The sequence below is a fragment of the Diceros bicornis genome, chromosome 18, assembly GCF_020826845.1.
Source record: "Diceros bicornis minor isolate mBicDic1 chromosome 18, mDicBic1.mat.cur, whole genome shotgun sequence".
Taxonomy (NCBI): domain Eukaryota; kingdom Metazoa; phylum Chordata; class Mammalia; order Perissodactyla; family Rhinocerotidae; genus Diceros; species Diceros bicornis.
In genome coordinates, this window is record NC_080757.1 from 3946256 (window position 1) to 3971454 (window position 25199).

Here is a 25199-nt window from a genome sequence, read left to right on the forward strand (position 1 = left end):
CTGGGGTGCGGCTTGTACGTTGGCTCCTCCGGGCTTGTGGTAACCGTGCCGCGGCAGTTCCAGTCCCCGCCCGGCGCTGCCGAGCCGACGTGGCTCCGGAAGTGGGGCCGGCGCAGGGCGGCCATGTTGCAGCAGGTGAGAGGGGGGCGGGGGCTGCGGGGGCGGCCTGCACGGTCCGAGGGCGCGAGTTCAGCGTCTGGGGGTCGTTGTGTTGGAGCCCCAGCCCGCCGCGAGCCCGAGGAGGAGCGGGGTGCGGGCGGAGGGCCGCGGGCAGTTGTCCGGGCGGCGCGGAGCAGGGGTGTGAGGAGCGCGTCGTCAGCGGCGCGGGCGCTGGGTGGCTGCCGTGCGCGGCTGCGGAGACGCCGTGGTGTGTGGAGTGGCGGGCGGTCGCCTCTCAGCCTCTCGCGGGCGGGCGAGGCCGGGGGGCGGCCTGAGCCCTGGGGCGCTGATCGGAGACGCCGCCGGGGCCTTGCGCTCCAGTTCCGGGTCAGACAGTGATGGTGGGTGACGGCTGGTCCGCTTCGATGGTCACATCTGCGCCCTTGGAGTTAGTGGCAGTCCACAAGTTTACGACCCGGGATTCGTGAGAAGAGTAATCTCTTACTATTTGCACGGACTTGTTAGTTTGTAGTGCCCTTGCGCTTAGATCGTCGTGGGTGCTTTTTCTCATGGAGGGATCACTGTGAGCGCTCCAGACAGGTGTCCTGCCTGGACTGCCGGCTGAGCCGGACGGTGCTAGGGGCTGGGGGCTCGTCGAGGGGTCGGGCGGGGAGACTGAGTTACATCACTAAAGACGTTTCCAGATAGCGGGTAGCTCAGAGCAGGACAGGCTGAGGGTTTATGGTCAGAAAAGACCGCTCTGAGGAGATGCGTGGAGCGGGAAACCCGGGGATGGTTCAGTTCGGCCCTCGGGACCCGCGCCCAGGCTGGAGAAGGACGCCCCGCATGCTGACGTCCCGCTCGAAGGCGCGGCCGTGAGCCTCAGGCGAGCCTGCTGCGGCGCGGCGGTCGTCCCTGCGTTGCCACAGTCCCCTCGCTCTCCCCTCCCAGGCCGCTGCGAAGCCCCTTCTCAAACCTTCAGCGTCTCTTCCTTGCTTCTGGTTTCACTGAGAAAATGGAAGCCACCAGAAGAGGATTTCCACACCCCCTCCCGGCTGCGTCTTTGCCCGTCGTCTCCCGTATGCTCTGCCTTTCTTTGACTGTGACGGACGGTCTGTGCTCCATTCTAACGCTGTGCCCTCTGCTTGCGCTCTGGTTTCCATCCCCTCTTGCCTGCTGGAAGGCATTGGTCCAGCAGTTCTCCCTGCTCTCTTCTGCATCACTATATATTTTTCTCTTTAAAAGGTTGTTCACATCAGCATATCAGCGTGCTTTAATTTCTCCTGTCTTAAATAAAAACTCCGTTCCACATGCCCTTTCAGCTATCATGCCATTCTTTGCTCCTTAAAAGGCTTGTCTATGCTTGTCTCTTAATTCTTCTACCTGTATCCGTTCTAGTCGGGCTGTCTCCCTCCTCCCCCTGCCATGCTGAAACTGCTGATATTGAGGTCACTGATGACTTGTTAGAAATACAGTGGCCACTTTTTGGTTATCATCTTGCTTGTGAGCAGCATTTGACACAGTTGATCGGATCCTCCTCCTGGAAACACTGTCCTCACTTGGCTTCCAGGACAGCGCCCTCTCCTGGTTCGGCTCTGACCCCTTAGCACTTCTTTTAGCCCCCTCTGCTTATTCCGTCTCAATTTCCTGCCCTCTAAATATTGGAGTGCCTCGAGTCTGTCTTTGACATCTTCATGCTTTTAGCTGCTCAGGACAGAAACTTTGGAATCTTCCTTGACTCCTTTTCTCTTAGCCCCACACTCAACCTGTCAGCAAATCCTGTCAGTTCTACCTTAAGATGTGTTTGGAATCTGGCTACTTTTCACCACCTCCACTGCATCCACCTTAGACCAAGCCGTTATTTCTTGGCTCCTTTATTGCATTAGCCTCCTGACCAGTCTCCCAGCTTTGTGCCTTTGTCTTTCTCCCTTCCCCCCAGATTCTTAATACATTCGCCAGAATTTTCCTTTTAACACATGAGTCAGAATGTGTCAGTCCTATGCTCAGAACACTCTAATGGTTCCCCCCACTCACATTTTTTTTTAAAGTTTGAATGCTAGCATTTTGAACTTGTATGTCTAAAGCCAAACTCCTGATTTCACCCCAAAATCTGTTTTGCCCACAGTCTTCTCCGTTTTAGTAAGTGCAACTCCAAGAGTGCAGAGCTGTTTGTCTTTTTTCTTATTTCTGGCTGTAGCACTTAAAACAGCACCTGGCACATAGTAGGCACTCAGTATTAATGAATGAGAAGAAGCCGGTCTGGCAAAGAGCAGGGTAAGAGAAAAGAGTGTTCTAGATAGAATGAGCCACAAGTGCAGAAGGACGCAGTGGGGCGCAAGTTTGACATATTTAAGGAACTAAAAAGGCCAGTCTGTCAGGGGCTTAGCTACTGTATAGGTTTCCTATTGCTGTTGTAGCAAATTATGATAAATTTAGTGGCTTAATACAAATTTATTATCTAAAAGTGCTGGTGGTCAGAAGTACAAAATGAGTCTTAAGGGGCTAAAATCAAGGTGTTGGCTGAGCTGTGTACCTTCTGGAGGCCCTAGGGGAGAATCTATGTCCTTGCCTTTTCTAGCTTCCAAAGGCTGCCTGGATTCCTGGTTCATAGTACCTGCCTTCATCTTCAAAGCCAGCAGCATAACATCTTCTAATTTCTCTCTCTCTGATTCCTACTCTCATTGTCTCATCACCTTCTCTGATCTGACCCTCCTGTGTTCGTCTTATAAGGACTGTTGTGATTACATCATTGGGGCCACGTGGATAATCCAGAATAGTCTCCCCATCTCAGGATCCTTGATTTAATCACTTCGGCAAAATTCTTTTTGCCAAGTAAATTTACATATTCACGGTTCCCAGGGCTTAGAACCTGGACTGCTTTGGCAGGAGTGAGAGAAGGCATTATTCAGCCTACCGCAGTTAATGAAGGGGGAGTGGCCTGAAGACCAGATGGTGATCTGTCATGATTAGGAGCCTGTTTTTCAGTCAGAGTGCTGTTTTAAGTAAGGGAATGATATATCTGATGTGAAAAGGTCATCCTGGCTGCTGGATAGAGATTGGACTATTGAGATCAAGAGTGGAAGGTCTTAGCTTTTTATTCTGTAGCATTATACAGTTGATCTCAGTCTTGGCTGCACGTTGTTATCATCTGGGGAGTTTTAAAAAATCCAGATGCCCAGGCCACACCCCAGACCAATTACATCTGAACTTCGAGGTGGGACCCAGGTATCGGGTTTGTTTTTTTTTTAAAGTACCCTAGTTTTTTTTTTAAAGTATCCAGCCTATAGCCAAGATTGAGAACCACTGGTCTTTGTAGATCTGCATCCATTTTGCCTCTCTAGCTAGCTCCTACCCCACTTCTCTCCCCCTTCACTTACTATGTGGGCTTCTTGGCCATTCCCTATACATACTTTGTGTCTTCCTACGTCTGTGTCTTTGAAAATATACCTAGTCAAAGGGCTAGAGTGAGCGGGAGGCCTACTTGCTCTGTCAAGGCCCAGCTGATAAACGCTCCTTCAGGAAGCTTCTCCAGAGCCTCTTCCTTCCCTGTGCTCCCATTTGCATTTATGTTTCTCCTGGCACTGATCACAGTCTGCTGTGTTTTATGGGTGATTGTCTCCTTTGTTTGTTCACTCATGCCTTCCACAAATACTGTACTGCCTGACCTGGCGCTCTCTAGACACTAGGCCTTATGACACTGCAGTGACAGACCTTGTCCACCAGTAGTCTTCTCCACTAGAGTCTAGATGGAGAGAGGAGGAGTAGACTTGCAGGAAGAATATCCTGAGATGATTGTTCAAATGGAGATTTGTCAAGTGCTGTGGGAACATGGGAAATGGTGTGCCTGGGGATTTCAGGGAAAGTTTCTGAGCTATTTTAGTATTTGAGCTGACATTTTAAAGATGATTTGGTGTTTGCCTGATGGTGAGCTGTGTAGGCAATGGGGAAGGGAAAAGAGCTTTCTGGGTAGAGAACACATGTGCAAGGCAGGAAGAGGGGAGAGACCATAGTGATTTCAGAGAATGTGTAGTAACAGTATTGCTGCAGTGCCCAGTGGGAGGGAGTGTCAGAAGGTAAGTAGGGGGATCAGATCACGAGGTCTCCTATGCTTCGTGAGAAGGAGTTAAGTTTTGTCCTGTACATGTAGGGGCACCATTGAAATTTGGGCAAGGAGTGACATGGTATGATTTGCATGTTAGGAAGATTCCTCTGTGGGTAGTGAGGGGCTGGAGTAGAGCAGGAGTGAGACGGGAGGTAAAGGCAGATGAGTGGGGAGTGGCTGGCGCTAGTGAAGCTATCCAGAGTAGATGTGTTATTTGCTGTGGTTGAGGCTGAAGGTGATGTGCAGTGAGTTGAGGTGTGAACCACTCTTAGAAGCCTAAGGTTGTGAAAGGAAGGAACGCTATGAGAAGGGAAGTAGAAGATAGAAAGGGGAGATTCAGAATTGGAGGTTTTAAAGTATCTTTTTTGTGTTCATAAAGGACACCTGAAGAAGTTTATATGCTGATTAGAAAGATCCAACAGAAAGATTTGAAGATACAGGAAAGTGTAAATAAAAGGGAAAATTGATGGAACGAGCCCCCAAGGAGGCAGAAAAAGAAGGAATTCCAAGTACCAAGAGTTGGTTTAGCCTTGGATAAAAAGAGAGTTATGAGGAGGGATCACGGAAACAAGGATGCTGTCAGGTGATTTTGTGAAGGGGCCAAAAACATTGAGTTTATCCCCCATAGCCTCTGTGTTCTCTGTGAGTGGCAGGAGCATTGTCTGCACGCCAGTGGTCTCTCGCAGGCTCAGCGGCTTGGGTGGGGGTGGAGACAGCAGATGCTTGGATTACCACCTGGGGTTTTTGTCAGCTGATTGGGGTTGGGGTGAAGGAACTGCACATGCCCTTTCCCTAGGTTGTGAATTCCAGATGGCTGTGATTACATCTTAATTTTGTCTTCCATTTTGACTAGTGTGTTGCCTTGCATGTAGTAGGAATGCAAATGTTGAATTTCATTTTACTTCATGGATACTTAATTTTCTTTTTAGGACAGTAATGATGACATTGAAGATGTTTCACTGTTTGATGCAGAAGAGGAGACAGCAAATAGACCAAAAAAATCCAAAATCAGGTATGAGAATAAGTTTTAAGAGTTGTGTTTGTCCAGTGGTGTTCTGTCCATAGACTGGTGCTAGCGATGGGATTCCAGGCAGACTGGTTGTGATGTGCTTGTGAATATTGTGTATTGCTAGTCTGATCTTTAGTCTGAGACAAAGATGACGTTTCAGATTTTCTTTGGGAATAACTAGCCTATGGAATTTTATTCAACACTGAGTTTTCAAATCTGCACACAAATCCAATTATGTGAACACTGGTGTTTTTAATTCTAACTACTGTTTACCAAGAATGCACCATTTCTTTAGATAGTTTCTGTAGATAGATTACATTTTGATTTATTGTGCAAATTTTGGAGTTGCATCTTTTGTATAAACTAATATGAAAATACAAGCCAACAGTGTTTCTATTCCAAATTTAGTTCTCTCTAAAGAAATTCACGTAATGAAATCAAATTCTACCTAAACCTTGAAAACATTACACTAAGTGAGAGATGCTGGTCACAAAAGACCACATATTGTATGACTTCATTTATGTGAAATGTCCAGAATAGGCAATTCTATAGAGACAAAAAGTACATTAGTGGTTGCCTAGGGCTGGAGAGGGGTGGGGTTGGGGGTAAATGGGGAGTGACTGGGTACAGGGGAGCCGATGGGTACAGGGTTTCTTTTGGGGGTAATGAAAAAGTTCTAAAATTGATTGTGCTGATGGTTGCACAATTCTGTGAATATACCAAAAACCATTGAATTATACACTTTAAATAGGTTGAATTGTATGGTATGTGGATTATAGCTAAATAAAGCTGTTAAAAAACCAACAAATCTACCTGATGGTTACTTTGTCTTAATGCCTGCAGTGATTTCTGAGGGCCTAGAAATTCTTTTGGCCTGATTTTTGGACATTTTAAAATAGGATTCAGTCCTCAGGGTATAGTTTCCTTATTTCTCCAAGTTAGATGAAGTTTCTTGTTATATATGCTGTGAAAGTTTATTTTCAATGAGGTGCTGAAGTCATGTTTACATAGTGTATTTTCTGTGACAACAGGGCCTAGTCAAATAATGGGACTTACGAAAAAGAGAGGTTGGCACTTTGCTTCTTCCTCAAGTCATCTCTTTTATTTTGACAAAACTCTGCATGATTATGTTGTGGCTGAAACATTTTTCATCTACATCTGCAGTACCTGTAGTAGAGTGTAATTGCATTTCTTTTATTGTGTTTTGGTTTTCAGACACCCGGTGGCATCATTTTTCCATTTATTCTTTCGAGTCAGTGCAATTGTAGTCTACCTTCTCTGTGAATTGTTCAGCAGCAGCTTTATTGCCTGTATGGTGACAATTATCTTGTTGTTGTCATGTGACTTTTGGGCAGTCAAGGTAGGTTTGACTGTTTTTATTTTAAAATTATATTTAATATGATGAGATTGAATGACAGTAAAAAAAAAAAAATGACACTTAGCATTTTGGATTGGTGTTTATCTTTTCAGTTACCTCAGGCCTCATCTGTGTTAAAGTGCCAGGTACAGGTATATCAGATCACATGTTACTGGTTACTACACTACTGACTTGTCTGTGCCTTATGTCAACCTACATCAGCTTTAAAATTAAACAGACAAACAAACAAATAAAATGTGACTAGCAGCTGCAGACCCTGCATGCTGCTTCTAATCCATACCACTGATTTTGCTTCGGGGTCACCTCCAGCTATGCCGTGTATGATTCTAGATAAGACCCTAGGATAGTTTGTCCACAAATACTTCAGGAATACCCACCATTTGCAACGGTTCCTATGTGTACTCTAGGGCATTGTTTTTCAACCAGGACCAATTTTTGGTTGTCACAGCTGGGGTGGGGGCATCTAGTGGGTGGAGGCCAGGAATGCTACTAAACACCCTGCAATGCGCAAGACAGCCCCACAACAAAGAATGATCAGGCTCAAAGTGTAAATCGTACCGAGGCTAAGAAACCCTGTTGTAGGGGATAGACAGGAGTGTTGAGATATGGTTTTAAATTCAAAGGTAGTGATGAGTAGAGAGATGGATGGGTAGATAGGTACATAGATGGGCATGTGATAAAATAACTACAGTAAAATATTAAATGTAGTCTCTAGGTGGTAGGTATATGGGTGTTCGTTGTAAACTTGATTTTCCTGTGTGTTTAGAAATTTTCACAGTTAAATGGTGGGGGGAATAATCAAAGGCAAAAAAAAAGCAGAAGCTAATTTTGGAATTTCAGAGATGTATATATTGATTCAAAAACTAGTAAGATGTTACAAGTTTGTTCATACCCACCAACCCAGCCATTTTTAGATCTTTTAATTCTTACAGATATCAGAAATGGTTGGCTTGGTGGTGGCTGGTTTCCACAGGCCACAAAATGCTGAGAATGAAGATTACAAAGGTCTGTTTTCTTTAGGCTTTTCTTTTGTACAGTCATCTTTGGCTTGTAGTTCTTTGAATTTCTTCTGTTGCTTTGTACTCTAAAGTGTTTACTGTATCCTGATCACAATTTTGTTTTGAGGAATGTTTCTTCTTCTTGTTCATGTAATTTCTTTTTACCAAATAGAGCATAGCCTTCAGTCAGTTCTTCCTGGTAATTTCCAAACTCTCAAAGTGCAATACTTAAATCCTTCTGAGTTAAGGGTTTTAAAACATGTGGCCAAAAAGTATATTTTCTGATAAGCTGTCTTTATTTTTCCCTAAAACAAGGGCTTAAAAAGTGTCACCCTTTTATCTGTGGCAAAATTACTTATAGATATTCAAACAATTGAGATATGAAGCAAAATTAAGAAGTCAAGAATGGGGAAATTATTAAATGGACTTGGGAAAGGGAGTAGGCAGCGTTCTGAACCTAGTTAGGACAGAGATGTGTCATAATTATTATAAATCTCATTTCAGTTGTCAAAAGAAGAGATATAATTTAAAAAAGAGATGAAATTATTTAAAAAATAAAAAGTTTTTAATGTTATAGCCTCTGTGAGGCTTTTTGTTTTATTCTTTACTCTGACAAATAGAGTAAAAAAGGTTAAATAATGGTTTTAAAATTTTAATGGTAACTATTAGTAAAATTTAAACAAGTTGTGTGTCTTCTACAACATTGGGGAAGGTGAGAGCAACTAAAACATACTTCACAGAGCAAGAGGAGGAAAAGAAAGCAAGTGTCACAAGGCCTAGTGCAAGGTGATGCAAGTAGTAGCAAATTAGTTATAACAGTAAATGTAATTTGATTAAACTCTCCTTTTAAAGGTAAGAATTCTAAAATTGGGTCAAAAGTCAAAAGTCCAACCAAAAAGATCTAACTAAAATCATGACATTGGAAAAAGTAAAAGAAGGCAAAGATAACATCATACAACTCAAAGAAAAAGAAACTTGGCATTATAATAATATTATCAGACAAAATAGAGATGAGAGTGAGATGGCATTCAAAGGAACAAAAAGGTCATTTTATGAATCACAGTGAGGATCATTCTCAGAGTGACATTACATCAAACTATGTGTAGTGAAAAGCTATGAGAAACACTAGGAGAAGATGGAAGGAACATTACTGTGATACGAATCTAATAAACCACTGTCTTTGACAGATCAAAGCGACAAAAGTAAATAAGGTCTAAAGGATCTGAATGAAATAACAAAGTCAATTTAATAGCAGCGTTTGAAACTTTGTATGTACAAGGATAATACCTTCTTGTTCAGTTCCTGTGGAACATTTACAAAAATTGATTAAATATCACTAGATATTTAATGCAACAAAACTAGAAATTAATAAAGAATGATTGTCAAAATTGGAATTTTTTAAAAAACCAACCGGCTAAATATGTTGGCTTAAGAAGGAAACAAAAACTGTGAATATAGATTATTTACATCTTAATTATAGTGATCATCTACATTGAAACTTTTAGAATGTGTCTAAAGCTGAATTCAGAGGAAAAACAATAGACTAAAGGCTTTTATTATTAGAGGTCCAGAAGTTTCAAAAAAAAAATAATAAGCTTGAGAGAAATTAGGAAAATTAATAATGATAAAAGCAGAAAGTAAAGAATGGAAAAATGGAGGAGTTTGAAAATATTCTAAAAATTGTTATTTGAAAATGCCAATAAAATAGACCTCTGGCTGTTTTCAGTCTTCATTGCCAGCTCTTCCCTTTTACTTAGCCTTTAACTGTTAGCATTTCTGTAAAATGAATTTTGGTCTTCAAGGCTCCTCCTTTTCTTCTCCTTCTGTATTCCTTTCCTGAGCAGTGTCGTCTATGCTTCTTTTTCAATTGCTCATCTCTAAGCCAGGCTGACTCCCAGATCTATATCCCCAGTCCAGGTTTGTTCGCATAGCTCCAGACCTGTCCATCTGTCTTCTTGACATTTTTACTTGGTTATCTTGGAGGCACCTCAAATTCAACATGTGTAAAATACTACTTTTCATCTTCCAGCCTCAAAATGCTGGTCTGCCATCATCAGTGTTCCCTTTCACAGGGCCTGGAATCACTATTTTTTTAACTTGAGCAAACAAGAAATATATGAGTCGCTTTCTTCCTATCTCATATTCAGTTAATCACCCGTAAATCTATAGAGTTTACTTTCTTCCTTAGGGCCTACTATTCCACCTGGAATGTTCTTCTCATTCCCACATCACCTTAACCCAGGGATTCCTGATCTTTTTCGTGCCGTGGACTCGTTTCACAGTCTTGTAAAGCTATGGATAATATTTTTAAACACATAAAAGAAAATACATAAGATTACAAGGGAGGTCACTTATATTGAAATATAATGAAAACATATTAAGACAAATTTCTGATTTTAGTAATATGTACTTCTTTAGTAATGCATTAAATTATCACAGCAGGTCTAATTACTTTGAAAGCAGTGATGAGCATAAATGGTATTTTGTGATCTCTGTAACAAGTATAGTATAGTATGAGAAATATTTGTGGTTTTTATTGTGACAAAGTCACAGGTGTTGTTAATTCTATTGTGGTGTGTTGTCTGCATTCATAATTTTTAAAGAACGTAATTTTCAACCAAAAGTTAGTGACAATAAAGATATAATTTTTTTCCCATCCAGGTTCACGGAACCCCTGAATATATTAGTGGACACCGCTAATTAAAACTCCCCCTGCATTATCGACTCCTGTTTATCCTTTCAGTTTTATTCCAAGTGTTGATTCCTCAGGGAGACATTTTCCCACTCCCAGACTAGATCATATTTCCCTGTTAGACTCCTAAGGCATCCCGTGCTTCTCCCTCACAGCACTTACCACGGTTGCTGATGGTGCATGTGTGCATTGGTTGACCAGCTCTCTTCCCCGCAACACTTGAAGCTCCATGAGGACAAGGATGATATGTTAGTCACCATTTTATTACCAGCACATAGTAGGTGCTCAATAAATATTTGTTGAGTAAATGAACATTAGGAGAGCTATCAAAGTAATTTGTTACCTTAGTTAGAGGAAAAGAGCTGTTTCATTTGAGGTACTGAATGAAGGCCAGCGCCTGTAACGGTGGTCTTAGTCATTTTGGGCTGCTATAACAGAATACCATAAACAGTAGGAATTTATTTCCCAAGTTCTGGAGGCTGGAAATCCAAGATCAGGGTGCCAGCATCGTCGGCTTCTGGTGAGGGCCCTCTTCTGGGTTCCCCACTGCCAACCTCTTTTGTATCCTCACGGAGTAGACAGCAGAGAAAGGTTGAAAGCTCTCTCTTGACTCTTATAAGGACGCTAATCCCATTCAGGAGGGCTCTACCATCATGACCTCATCTAATCCTAATCACCTACCAAAGGCCCCAACTCCTAATACCATCACGTGGTAGGGGGGTAGAGTTTCAACATATGAATTTTCGGGGGACACAAACAGTCCATAACAACCATTTTTAGAGATATACAGTTAAAAATATATGTAGCTCTAGTCAGGATTTATAGGAAAAAGTGAGTCCCAGTAGCTAAAGAGTAAGGAGTTTAGGATCACATTAGGGAGTTGAAGAAAGGACAAGAGTTCATGAGGGAAGAGAGAAGGGTAATGTTATGGATATGCTTACCCTGTCACCTCCACCTCTGCTGTCTGCCATTGCCACTTTATTTAATCTTTTGTCCAGGCCTGGTACATAGTTGTCTTTAACTGGATATTATGGAGGTAAAGCTATTGATTTTTTGTTTGTAAAATGTTACACTAAGATATGACCTTATGGTAGATCTTTAAATAATGTTTTTAAAATGTGTGTGTTTATATTAATATTTACCAGAATGTCACAGGTAGACTAATGGTTGGCCTGCGTTGGTGGAATCATATTGATGAAGATGGAAAAAGCCACTGGGTCTTTGAGTCCAGGAAGGTAAATTGCCCTTTTTTTGAGTGTCATTCAATAGATTATGTGTAGATTACATTTGAGTATTTAAGGATGAAGTATTTAGGATCAAAAGTACTGTCCCAAATCACTTGGTATGTCAGCGGTAAACCAGATGGCCTTCTAAAACTTACTACATTTTTCTGTCTAGTTCAGACCAGAAACAAGGTGTGTATAGGAGAGAATCCAATGAGAGAGGGCTTTGGCTCGGAGTTTATATAGTATGCTAAGCGGCCTGTCAGGGGCTGCTGATAAAGGATCTCTTTCTGATGGCCTCAGCTTTGTGTTGCCTTGCCTGGTATAACTGCCTCCAGTAGCTTGCTCTGTCCTTGTTCCCATGGTCTTCTTCCATTTGTGGGCAGGGAAAAGGAAGAGAAGGATTGCAGCTGGATAGAAAATCTGTGTTGATCAGAGTAGTCTATTCTTTAAACTGTGCCTTCAGGAGCCCTAGGGGTTCCTGGTCAGTTTTGGGTTAGCCTGCTTCTCTATAGTGAACATGCACTTTCCCTGTGGAAATCAGTTTGGGAGCCAGAGGGCAAAATTCTTGGAGCCGGTACCAGTTAAATTGCTTGCCTTCTGCTTGGAAGGGCCTTGGCAAATACTTCTCAGAAAGCAGCATTGTACTCAGTGAGCCCATATTCTTTTGTATTATAAAATTTACCTTGGAAACCACTCACCAGCCTTTTAAATTCCTGGATATTGCTAAGATGTTGTGGTCATTGTCCAGAATCTCTTGATTCCATTTTTTCCTCCGGACCTTGACTTGACCATTTAGTTTCCAGGATGACTATAGCTTTGATTTCCTTGACTCTTACCTAAAAGGTATCATTCAAAGCTTCCTTATGAGTAAGCAGTATCAGCACAAGAAGAATTGAATAGAAGCCTATCAAAGACCACCCTTACTGTCTTTGGTCATGACAAACTGTCCATTTGCCCTGAAAATGCAAAATTATTGATTTGAAACAAAATTTATTAAAACTGTATTCTAAAATTACAATGGTAGTAGATCTACTAACTATTTTTTGGGGAGGGGGTGTTCTAACTTAGAACTTGGGTTGTCTGTATTAATTTATTTGAATTTGAAGGTAAGGTGTTTTTCATTAAAAATGATAAACTTTTTACTGATAAATATCACAAGACATTGGTTATTAAATTCATATTCTTTTGTAGGCATCCCCTCAAGAGAGTAAAGCTATTTCCGAGGCTGAATCAAGGATCTTTTGGTTAGGACTCATTGCCTGTCCAGTGCTGTGGGTGATATTTGCCTTTAGTGCTCTCTTCTCCTTCAGGGTGAAGTGGTTGGTGAGTATCAGCGTAGAACTATTGAATAATCCATTAGGATAGCTGATGGGTAATCATAATAAACTACCATCTGTATTAACATTATCTTGAATAGACACTTCATCATGTATTTCAAGTTCTGGTCCCCATCTCTACCTCTCTCTAAGTACTGGAGAGCAGAGTTTTGTTAAAGACCTCATTTCACCAGTTCTCCAAGTGCCTAGCAGAATTTTGATATAGTCCACCTTGTTCAGAGATTACCATATGTATCATATTATTATTTTGTTGGATAAGGATGTTCACTATCCAAACAAACATGTTTAGCTTAGTTTGGAACTAACAGAGTGGTCTTTTCTGAAAATATTGGTTGATGACCTGTTCAGCTTATCTTTCTTATAGTAAATCTTCCCAAAACTTAGTGCCTTAAACTATTGACAGTCATTTTATGATCTCTCTCCGTTTCTGTGGTTCATGAGCTTGGAAAGGACTTATCTGGGAGGCAGCTGCAGTCAAACAGTAACTGGAGTGGCTGGGGCTGGGAAGGCATCTCTTCATGAGGTCCCCTGGCCTCCCACGTGCTCTCTGCACACTGCGAGTACGGGCTTGCTCACATCCCGGTGGCCTCCTGGCAGTTGGACTGCTTACTCGGAGGGCCACAGCTCCAACTGAGAGTGTTGCAGCTCACAAGCTGAATAACTTTTTATAACTGTATTAGTTTGCTAGGGCTGCCAGAACAAAGTGTCACAGCCTGGGTGGCTTAAACCACAAAAATTTATTTTCTCACAATTCTGGAACTTGGAAGTCTCAGATCAAGGTCCTGGCAGGGTTGATTTCTCCTGAGACCTCTCTCCTTGGCTTGTAGATGGCTGCCTTTTCCCTGTGTCTTCACATGGTCTTCCCTCTGTACATGTCTGTGTTCTAATCTCCTCTCCTTATGAGGACACCAGTCATATTGGATTAGGACCCACCCCAGTGACCTCATTTTACCTTAATTACCTCTTAAAGACCCTGTCTCCAAATACAGTCACATTCTGGGGTACTTGGGTTAGAACTTAAGCATATGAATTTTGAGGAGGGACACAGTTCAGCCCATAGCAACAACTTAGCCTCAGAAATCACAGCATCACTTTTGCTACATTTTTCAAGGGAGTGAGAATTAGGCTCTACAGCTTGATCAGGAGGTAAGAAGGTTCTAGAAGAGCATGTGGAACAGGAGATATTGTTGCTACCATCTTTGGGTCACTTGGCCCAAACTGTGAGTCTTGTTCTTTTAATAGTTGAGTTTCTCACTTAATATTTATAGATATCAGATATATTTTGGCCTTAATTATGTTTTTCTTCCTATTTTTAGTATTTCCTTGTCTCTATTTTGCTGTATAGGTTCTCTTTTTTTGTGTGTGTGCACACATATAAATACTTTCCCTTTTGGGATTTGAAAGGTTTATTTTCTACTTTTAATTTTTCTAGTAGTTACCTTTATTACGTTTGTATCATACCCTCTTTCATGAATTAGGAAATGTATTTAACATCTATTGATTTCCTGCTGTGAAAGATGGTAAAATTAACACTCATACTCTCTCCCACCTTTCCTCCCTGCTTCCACCTTTGGATTTTTGTTGGTTATAGTCTTATTTTAGTTATTTTAAATAATGTGCTTAAACCTCTTGATTGACTTACAGACTCTGTTTAGAAAGGGAATGAAATAAACACTCTTCTATTCCCTCCTTTGTTTCTTCCCTTTCTATTGCCTTAATTTTGTTTGTTCCAGTGTTATTTTTGTTGTCAAGGTTTATAACAATTACTTTTTGAAATGATGTTTCTTACTAGTTTTCAGTCTTTCATCTATTTTTAAATACATTGATCACTCCTTTTATTCCAGCTTCTCCTTTTGCCCCCTGGTTGGCTAAATTTTATTGCTGGCTGATTTTTTTCAAAAAACTTATTGGTGTTATTTTCCTTTGGCTCGGTCATGTTTAAGAATACAAGCCTATTGACTTTATTCTTTTTTTTTTAATTGAAGTATAATTGACATACAACATTACATTAGTTTCGGGTGTACAACGTAATGATTTGATATTTGTATACACTGCAAAATGATCACCACAATAAGTCTAGTTACTGTCTGTCACCATACAAAGTTATACAATTTCTTTTTTTCTTGCAGTGAGCACTTTTAAGATTTACTGTCTTAGCAACCGTCAAATTTGCGATACAATATTATTGACTATAGTCACGGGGCTGTATATTACGTGACTTTTTATGTGACTTATTTATTTTATAACTAGAAGTTTGTACCTCTTGATCCTCTTCACCCATTTCCCCAACTCCCAGTCCTTTTACCTTCTAGCAACCACCAATCTGTTTTCGGTATCTGTGAGTTTTGTTTTGTTTGTTCGTTTGTTTTGTTTTTTTAGATTCTACATATAAGTGAAATCATACAGTATTTGTCTCTCTCTCTCTGACTTATTTCGCTTAGCGTAATACCCTCACAGTCCATCCATGTTGTTGCAGATGGCAAGATTTCATTCTTTTTTATTGCTCAGTAATATTCTATTGTGTATGTATGAATGTATGTGCATACATATACCACATCTTTGTCCATTCATCCAGCGATGGACGCTTAGGCTGTTTTCATATCTTGGCTCTTGTAAATAATGCTGCAATGAACATAGGGGTGCATATATCTTTTGAAATTAGTGTTTTTGTTTTCTTTGGATAAATACCCAGAAGTGGAATTGCTGGAAAATATGGTAGTTCTATTTTTAATTTTTTTTGAGAAACCTCCATACTTTTTTCCATAGTGGCTGTACCAGTTTACATCCCCAACAGTGCATGAGAGTTCCCTTTTCTCCACATCCTCAACACTTAGTTCTTGTCCTTTTGGTAATAGCCATTCTGACAGGCGTGAAGTGATATCTCATTGTGGTTTTGATTTGCATTTCCCTGATGATTAGTGATGTTGAGCATCTTTTCATGTGCCTGTTGGCCATCTGTATGTCTTCTTTGGAAAAATGTCTATTTAGATCCTCTGCCCATTTTTTAATCAGATCATTTGTTTTTTTGCTATTGAGTTTTATGAGTTCTTTATATATTTTGGATATTAACCCCTTATCGGATATATGATTTTCAAATATCTTCTCCCATTCAGTAGGTTGGCTATTCATTTTGTTGATGGTTTCCATTGCTGTGCAGAAGCTTTTTGGTTTGATGTAGTTCTAGGTGTTTATTTTTGCTTTTGTTGCCATTGCCTTTGGAGTCAGATCCAAAAAAATACCGCCAAGTGCGATGTCAATGAGCTTACCGCTTATGTTCTCTTCTAGGAGTTTTATGGTTTCAGGTCTTACATTCGAGTCTTTAATCCATTTTGAGTTAACTTTTGTGTTTGGTGTAAGATAGAGGTCCAATTTCATGGTTTTGCATGTGGCTGTCCAGTTTTCCCAGTACCACTTATTGAAAAGACTGTCCTTTCCCCATTATATATTCTTTCCCCCTTTGTCATAAATTAATTGGCCATATATATATGGGTTTATTTCTGGGCTTTCTATTCTGTTCCATTGATCTATGTGTCTATTTTTATGCTGATACTACACTGTTTGATTAGTAAAGCTTTGTAATGTAGTTTGAAATCTGGGAGTGTGATGCCTCTAGCTTTGTTGTTCTTTCTCAAGATTGCTTTGGCTTTTCGGGATCTTTTGTTTTCTATACAAATTTTAGGATTGCTTGTCCTATTTTTGTGAAAAATGTCATTGGAATTTTGATAGGAATTGATTGAATTTGTAGTTTGCTTTGGGTAATATGGACATTTTTACAATGTAAAAATGGACGTTTTTACAGTATTCTTCCATTCCTTGAGCACGGAATATCTTTCCATTTATTTGTGTCATCTTCAATTTCTTTCATCATTGTCTTAGTTTTCAGTGTACAGGTCTTTCACCTCCTTGGTTAAATTTATTCCTGGGTATTTTATTCTTGATGCAATTGGGATTGTTTTCTTAATTTCTCTTTCTAATAGTTCATTGTTAGTATATAAAAGCACAACAGATTTTTGTATGTTGATTTTGTACCCTGCAACTTTACTGAATTCGTTTATTAGTTCTAACAGTTTTTTGTTGGAATCTTTTTCTTTTTTTTTGAGGAAGATTGGCCCCGTGCTAACATCTGTTGCCAATCTTCCTCTTTTTCTTTTGTCTCCCCAAAGCCCTAGTACATAGTTGTGTATCATAGTTGTAGAGTTGTAGCTCTTCTACATGGGACGCCGCCTCAGCATGGCTTGATGAGCAGTGAGTAGGTCCGCACCCAGGATCCGAACCTGCAAACCCCAGGCTGCTGAAGCGGAACATGCAAACTTAACCGCTATGCCACCGGGCTGGCCCTGTTGGAGTCAGACCTTAAAAAACCCTTAAAAAAGGTTTTCTGTATATAAAATCATGTTGTCTGCAAATAGTGACAGTTTTACTTCTTCCTTTCCAATTTGGATGCCTTTTATTTCTTTTTCCTGCCTAGTTGCTCTGGCTAGGGCTTCCAATACTATGTTGAATAAAAGTGGCAAGCGTGGGCATCTGGTCTTGTTCCTGATCTTAAGGGAAAAACTTGCAGCTTTTTGCCGTTGAGTATGATATTAGCTGTGGGCTTGTCATATATGGCGTTTATTATGTTGAGGTATGTTCTGTCTTTACCCACTTCCTTGAGAGTTGTTGTCATAAATGGATGTTGAATTTTGTCAAATGCTTTTTCTGCATCTATTGAGATGAGTTTTATCCTTCATTTTGTTAATATGGTGAATCATGCTGATGGATTTGTAGATGTTGAAACGTCCTTGCATCCCTGGAATAAATCCCACTTAATCATGGTGTATGATCCTTTTAATGTATTGTTGAATTCGGTCTGCTAATATTTTGTTGAGGAATTTTGCATCTGTGTTCATCAGGGATATTGACCTGTAATTTTCTTTTGTTGTGGTGTCCTTGTCTGGTTTTGGTATCAGGGTAATGCTGGTCTCGTAAAATGAGTTTGAGATCATTCCCTGCTCTTCAATATTTTGGAAGGGTTTGAGAAAGAGATACTAAATTTTCTTTGAATATTTGATAGAATTCACCAGTGAAGCTGTCTGGTCCCGGATTTAGTTTGTTGGGAGTTTTTTGATTACTGATTCCAAGCTCCTTGGCTTTATTCTTGAATGGTGACTTGGCAGGGTTAACATTTTAGGGTCACAGCTTCTTTCTCTCAGCGTTTAGAAGATATTGCTTCATCATTTTCTTATGTTGAATATTTCAGAGAAATCTAAGGCCAGACTTCCTTAACTTCCATGTGAGTGAGTGAATAATTTTTTTGCCTAGACAAAGAATTTTTTTCTTTATTCTTGAAGTTTTAAAATATCATAACCAGAGTGTCTTTTTTTTTTGATCTTTCTATATTGACTTTTCTGGAAACTGTGTGCCCCTCTAATATGGAGGCACAGGTTTTGCTTTGAATCAGGAAAATGGGGTCTTCTCAGTCTTTAAATTGATTTATGTTCTATTTTTTGTCTTCTCTTATTCTGAGGTACCAGTTATTTCTGTGATGGATCATTTTTATCTTTTCTTATCTACCATCTTTAATTGCTTTGATCTCTCATCTTTGTCCTTTCTACTTATTCACTCAGCAAATGTTTTTAAGAGTTTGCCACATTCCAGAGCTGTTCTAGGCATTGAGGACGGGTTGGGGCCAGGTAAACAATGTAACTGCTCTGATAGAGCTCACGTTCCAGTGGAGCAGAGTGGAGACAGACAGTAAATAAGAGGGTGGGGGATGTTAGAAAGATAATGACATGAGGTAACAGAGTGGCGAGTGCAAGGGAGAGAGCAGTGGGTTTCTTTAGACTGCATGGTCAGCAAGGGCTTCTCTGTGTACTTCTTTAGCTCTGCCCGCTCCATTTTCATCCCCTTCTGTTGTCTTATCTTACCTTCATGCTCTTTGAATTCCTATCTTTAGGTTCTTCCGTATGGTGAAGTATTCCCAGGAATGCTTTTATTTTGGTGAGCTATATTTCTTTCAGAATAGATTTTTCACCTATCTTTTGCATCGTGTTCCTTCCTTGTTTTTGTTTTTTGCTGTAGTTTGGCATAGATGCTTTCCCTCTTTTCCCTCTCCATTGCTCCTGCTTGCAGTGGCAACTCTGTCCAGGCCTTCTCGTTACGCTGGTTTAGTGTGGGTGAATTCTCCTGGACTGTTTTCCCATGTTGTCTGGACATCTGGGCTCTGCAGTGAGCTAGATTGAATGCTGTCTTTGCTGGCCTGAAGGCCCAGGTGTGAGGAGGAGAAGGCCACCTTGGCTGGCTTGCTTGGGTTTTGCCTGGCATTCCTGTTTCCGCGTTAGGCGTATGCTCTGTTCTGGTTGTGCCCTTCTCCTTTAGAACGTTTGTGAGGCCCCGGAGCCTTAGCATCCATCTGGGAGAGTCAGCCCAGTCTTTCTCTAGCAGTATTTCCACTTCCCTAAAACAGAGCAGGGAAAGGTCATGTGAAAGGTAGTTTGGGCTCCTATGTTAAGACACAGGGTGGGTACGGGGCATCTCCCTGGCTCTCCATGAGCCTCTTCCTCTTAAGGTGATCGGCTTGATGCTCATCCTTCTGTGCTTCCCCTCTTTCTTCTCCCCACCAGGGAGGTGTCAACTTGGCAAGCTGCTGGGATTTTCCTGCCTCTTCTGGGTCGTTGTTGGTTGGGAGGCACTTCTGCTCTCATGTCTGTTGCTGAATTTTTTCCTTAGGGCTGTCTATATCCTCTGGCCTTCTGCATCTTAAGTTGAGGGTGGTGATTATTAGTGACATTTCCCTTAGAGATTCGTTGGAGAGTTAGGAGCTGTGTAGAGCAGCACCAAACTGGCTCTTTCTCTGACCATCAGCCCTTTTTTATGATTGGTCTCAGTTTATTTGCCTGTTTTAAAAAAAAAAAAACGATTTGGGGGCCGGCCCCGTGGCTTAGCCGTTAAGTGCGCGCGCTCCGCTGCTGGCTGCCCGGGTTTGGATCCCAGGCGCGCACCGACACACCGCTTCTCTGGCCATGCTGAGGCCACGTCCCACATACAGCAACTAGAAGGATGTGCAACTATGACATACAACTATCTACTGAGGCTTTGGGGAAAAAAAGGAGGAGGATTGGCAATAGATGTTAGCTCAGAGCCAGTCTTCCTCAGCAAAAAGAGGAGGATTAGCATGGATGTTAGCTCAGCGCTGATCTTCCTCACAAAAAAAAAAAAAAAAACCAATTTGTTATTTATATCTTGAGGGAAATCTTGATGTCTGGCTTCACTACACCATCTTCAAACCAGAAATCTGCTTGTTTTAACGTATAAATACATTTTAAAATTTGTTACCATTGAATAACAGTGATGCCTCAGCAGGATCCATGCTCAGTCTATGAATTCAGGTGCCCTTGGCATGTTGGGACATACATACCAAGAGGGCCCCAATTTGAGCAGGATGGGAAGTTGAAGGAGATTTATTTAAATAAAAATACAGGATCATGTTTATTTAGGTAACTAGCAACCTTATGTAATTCTAATGTGTTTATTTCTGTGAAGCATGAGTTTGGAACAGAAAGCACAACTCTACTTCTTTTACCAGGAATTTGAATTTTTTTCCTTAATTAAGCATTTAAATCCTCTACTTGCTTAAAATCAGCTGTACAGCTTGTTAAGGGTTAAGGAGAGTGAGTCTGAATTGGGAAAAGATACTGTTTAGCTTTTTACGGATATAAAGATGTTTCCCGGGTAATCCCTTTAATAGCAGATGGGTTGATGAGTTGTTTGTTCTAGAACAGAGGGTTGGCACACTGTGGCCTGCATGCCAAATCCAGCCCAACACTTGTTTTTGTAAATTTTTATTGGAACACAGCCTTGCCTGTTCATTTACGTATTGTTTGTGGCTGCTTTTGGGCTAGACTGGCAGAATTGAATATTTGCAACAGAAACTATATGGCCTACAAAACCTAAACTATTATCTGGCCCTTTACAGAAAAACTTTGCTAACCCCTATTCTAGAATATTTAACCATGGGATCTCCTCATGTTGTGCTAATTAACTTTTCTTCCATAATATTTAAAGAATAAGCTTGAGTTTCTTATTCTCAATCCTTAATGATCTTAGTAGGGTCACCTGTAGGATCCCTGATGGGGCCACAAGGAAGAAACAGTTTTGCCAAAGTGCATTTCCTCCCAGTACTCCTTCCCTCTCCATCCCCCTCCTCCCCCTCCATCTCCTTCCATCTCCCTCTCTTTCCATCCCTCTCCATTCTCCTCCATCCCCCTCATCACAGAAGGCAAAATCCTGTTGATTCCTGCCTCGAGGCACTGGTTTTCTTTCCCAGAAGCCAGTTGTCACACACATATTAGCATAGAACAGAGATTCACCTCTGCATGCTCTCAGTTTATTGAACTTGATTTATTTCTTGACCATTCTTTTTTGTAATTCTTAAAGGAATAATTAACATTTGAGTCTCTTCTGAGTCTCATTTACTTTTTTTATCTTTACTCGTAGACCTATGGAAAATATTAGAGAGAGAATGGTCCCCACATTGCATCCACAGGGGCTGGCATGGTGCCTGGCATATAGCATATGTGTTTAATAAATATTTGTTGGGTGGATGACGTAGTGTGCCTTGTGCAGAGCATGGATATTGGATAGGTCTGTTGTGGCAAGTTGAGGAGTTTCATTGGCATAGCCCCTGCTTTGCAGAGCTTCGTTTTCTTCTCTTTCCCGTGACAGTCTGCCTTGTCTCAGTTATGGCATAGAGAATAGTCAGTCAATTTTAGGCCAGTAACCATTGATTATTTTTCCCTTTCCCAGGCAGTGGTTATTATGGGTGTGGTGCTACAAGGTGCCAACCTGTATGGCTACATCAGGTGCAAAGTGGGCAGCAGAAAGAATTTAACCAGCATGGCTACATCTTACCTTGGAAAACAGTTTTTAAAACAAGTAAGTGTTTTCTGGATATGAGGGTAATTTTGATGTGGTCAGTGACTAATGTAATGAGTTATAATTCTTATAGAGTTTAATTTTTATGAAATATTTAAAAAAATGTTTTTTAAGGCACTTATTTAAGTATGAGATGATGATGATAAAGTTATTTTAATTACTCTTTGGAGGCTTTTAGGACATTCCAGAAATGTATTGTCAGTCTCCTGAAATTATTTTAAAACCAGCAGGATAAACTATCATTGATAATAACTTATTTAAAAAGAAATTACCCTAAGTTCAGTTGCTTAATTCTGATGGCTCTAAATGAACAGTTTTGAAGAACGTATATTATATGGTTTTAGGGTTTATAGTAATAACAAGTAGAAATATAAGACTGTATCATTAAAGATCATTTTATGGTGCTCAGATTTTTTTTTTTTGTTAGAACATACACAGTTTACTGGGGTTCCCCAATATGAAGATTTAAATCAGGGTTTTCAGTGGGATAAGTAGTATTCATAGGTAAATAGTATTGGTTAAGTCTCTTGGGAAAATTGAGTAGCTCTTTGTATGAGTGGTACCTCACATTTGTTTAGTGCAGTAGGTTGGGCAAGTAATGTTATTTGGGACAGTGGTTCTCAAACTTGAACCTGCATGAGAATCATCTAGAGGGCTAAAACACAGGTTGCTGAGTCCCACCCCCAGAGTTCCTTTTTCACTTGGTCTAGGACAGGGTCTCATAATTTGCATGTCTAACAAGTTCCCCAGTGATAGTGATGCTGCTGGTCCAAGGATGACATTTAGATAACTAAAGTCCTGTGGGGTTAAGTGACTTCTCAAGAATATACAGCTAGTAAGTGGTATAAAGCTGAGGCTTAACCCAGCTCTCCTCTCTTGAAATTCGTTGTTCTTTCCATTGTACTATAGTTTCTCTTGTATAAAAGATAAGAAGTAGAGAAAACAAATATTGTAGGGACGTGATTCTTCTCCTGAGGGATTTTTGCATGGTCCCAATATGGCTTTGCTATGGTCCACCTTATAGTACTTGTCCAATGTGTGCTTAATAGGTTTTTTTTCCTTAAGATTTTCAGTGTTTCTGAAAAGTGGGGAGGGACAATGAATACAGGTAAAATTGAACCTGGAGCCTGACATAACGTGGGTAGGGTTAGTAGGCTTACATGGCACCTGGTGATGCGCTGCTAGCATGAGACTGACTTGCTGGACATCTCAGGGAATCCATTGATTTGCTTCTCCAGCATGTCTATCATTTTTAACATAATTGGGCCATTGAATGTAAGGTAATGTAGTAGTTGGCTCTGCTTACAAATACAAAATGTTTTTCTAGGCCTAGTGCTTTGAAGTCATAGCTTTTAATATTAAGGAGCTCTTTCTTTTTTGCAGAACACTGGAGATGATCAGACTTCCTGAAGAGAACGAGAGAAAGCTCATGTGTTCTGTTCCACTGGGGAACAACTGAAGAGATTCTTGACTCTGAACCTTGTAGAACTCAGTACATGTTGCAAAGAGGAGTGTTGGGTTTGTTTTTCCATTTTAAAATTTACTTAAAAAAAGGAAAAGTAGTTTTCGTATTAAGTTTTTATTTTCTTTCTAGCATTTGGGGCTTGAAAGTATGGTGTTGCTAGAAGCATTGTCAGAATTTAGTTCATGGTATACTTGTATGTATGCATATAGTCATGTAATATCCATATATCCCAAATTAAAAAAAATATTTGTGTTCATGTACCTGTGTAATGGAGACCTTTGCATTTTGATCCATAGAACACAGAAGGATGTTCTTAGTTTATGTCAAAACTCAATGTACTTACATATTATTTCCGTAGATTATTTTCATTATTATTTTTGTGTGTGTATGTGTGTGTAAGATCAGCCCTGAGCTAACATCCATGCCAATCCTCCTCTTTTTTGCTGGGGAAGACTGGCCTTGAGCTAACATCCGTGCCCATCTTCCTCCACTTTATGTGGGACTCTGCCACAGCATGGTCTGACAAGCAGTGCATCGGTGCGCGCCCAGGATCCGAATCCCGGGCCGCCAGCAGCGGAGCGCGTGCACTTAACTGCTACGCCACGGGGCCGGCCCCTCGGTAGATTATTTTCCGAAGAAAGTTTTGCTTCCATGTTAAGAGTGAGCACTTTGACTCATGTATCAGTTAGAAATAATTGTTAATTTTACAATGTAATATATACTTCATGATGAAACTTGTTATCCTAGGCATTCACAGGCAGGTAAAAACCAAATCTGGGCCAGTGGCATTAACTAGTTTCTAAAATTTTGTTTATTTTTATTTGTAACAAATCATGTACTTAAGGCCCAGTTAATATAAATGGAATTTTTATAGTTTATGTTCAAGGGATACCTAGGGGTTGCTGCTGTTTTATTTATTTTGTGGAAAAGATAGCCAGATTTTACCTTGGCACTTCCTGGAGGCTCTTCAGTGGTCCTTGGCTTAATGAAATCTATCTTTTACCACTAAGAGTATGATTCTTATGTCATAGTGAGAATAATCATTTCTCACTATGGTAAGTGCCTAAAAGACATTTTATTTTATGAATCTATTTTTTCTTACTATAATGGGGGTATTGTAAATCATGCATTTGTATTAATGGTATTTCCTAAAGCAATATATGTAACAATCTACAAACTATTGTAGGTGTGTAAATTCTGTTGTAGGTACAAGAGTCCCCCCTTATCCTTGGGGGATATGTTTCAAGACCCCCAGTGGATGCCTGAAATCGCAGATAGTACCGAACCCTGTATGTACTATGTTTTTTCCTACATATACATATTTGAGGTGTGACAGCAAAACTAAAATGAATTTCTTTTTCCTTCTTCACAATTTCATGGATAGAAGATTCATTCTTACTGTAGGTCTTAGCAACCTCAGCATACGGTTTTTTTTCTTTCCTTATTAAGTTGACAACTTTTACCTTTTCACTTAAAGGAAACACTTTACAGCTTCTCTTGGGCATATGCGAATTGCCAGCATCACTACACTTGTGCTTTTGGGCCATTAAGTAAAATAAGGGTTACTTGAATACAAACACTGCGATATCGTGATAGTCGACCTGATAACTGAGAGGGCTCCTAAGTGGCTAACAGGTGAGTAGTATATACAGTGTGGATACGCTGGACAGAGGGATGATTCACGTCCCAGACGATACGGAGCGGGATGGTGCAAGATTCCATCATGCTACTCAGAATGGCACCTAATTTAAAACTTACGAAATGTTTATTTCTGGAATTTTCCATTTAATATTTTCTGACTGCAGTTGACTGTGGGTAACTGAAACTGTGAAAAGTGAAACCTTGGATAAGGAGGAACTACTGTATACTGTAAACTTTGTTGGAGTCTTTGAATCAACAGATTATTTTGTGAATGTATTTATACATTGTTAAAAATTTTAAAAAGATGTTTTGTTTAATGGAATAAATGTCTTTATTGGA

At 40.4% G+C, this 25199-nt stretch overlaps 1 protein-coding gene across 4 annotated transcripts; it reads left to right on the top strand.

Moving 5' to 3' along the window:
* The first annotated feature begins 31 nt into the window (after positions 1 to 31).
* Positions 32 to 25199, top strand: TVP23C (trans-golgi network vesicle protein 23 homolog C). Of its 4 annotated transcripts, none has more exons than XM_058559675.1 (7): positions 32 to 135; positions 5131 to 5213; positions 6426 to 6570; positions 11424 to 11513; positions 12696 to 12827; positions 21626 to 21754; positions 23138 to 25199. In XM_058559675.1, the coding sequence occupies exons 1-7, from the start codon at positions 124 to 126 to the stop codon at positions 23162 to 23164; spliced, it is 618 nt and encodes a 205-aa protein (XP_058415658.1). In that variant the 5' UTR covers positions 32 to 123; the 3' UTR covers positions 23165 to 25199. The 4 variants fall into 4 exon arrangements, with proteins under 4 accessions (XP_058415658.1, XP_058415659.1, XP_058415660.1 ...); XM_058559676.1 differs by lacking the exon at positions 32 to 135 and adding an exon at positions 455 to 500; XM_058559677.1 differs by lacking the exon at positions 32 to 135 and adding an exon at positions 892 to 1178.

Bases quoted from the DNA above. Each gene is read 5' to 3' on its own strand.
- TVP23C (XM_058559674.1), top strand. From the start codon at position 3,271: ATGCCCAGGCCACACCCCAGACCAATTACATCTGAACTTCGAGGTGGG. The intron at 5,214-6,425 runs GTATGAGAATAA...TTTGGTTTTCAG, and splicing joins CCAAAAAAATCCAAAATCAG to ACACCCGGTGGCATCATTTT. The intron at 12,828-21,625 runs GTGAGTATCAGC...TCCCTTTCCCAG, and splicing joins CCTTCAGGGTGAAGTGGTTG to GCAGTGGTTATTATGGGTGT.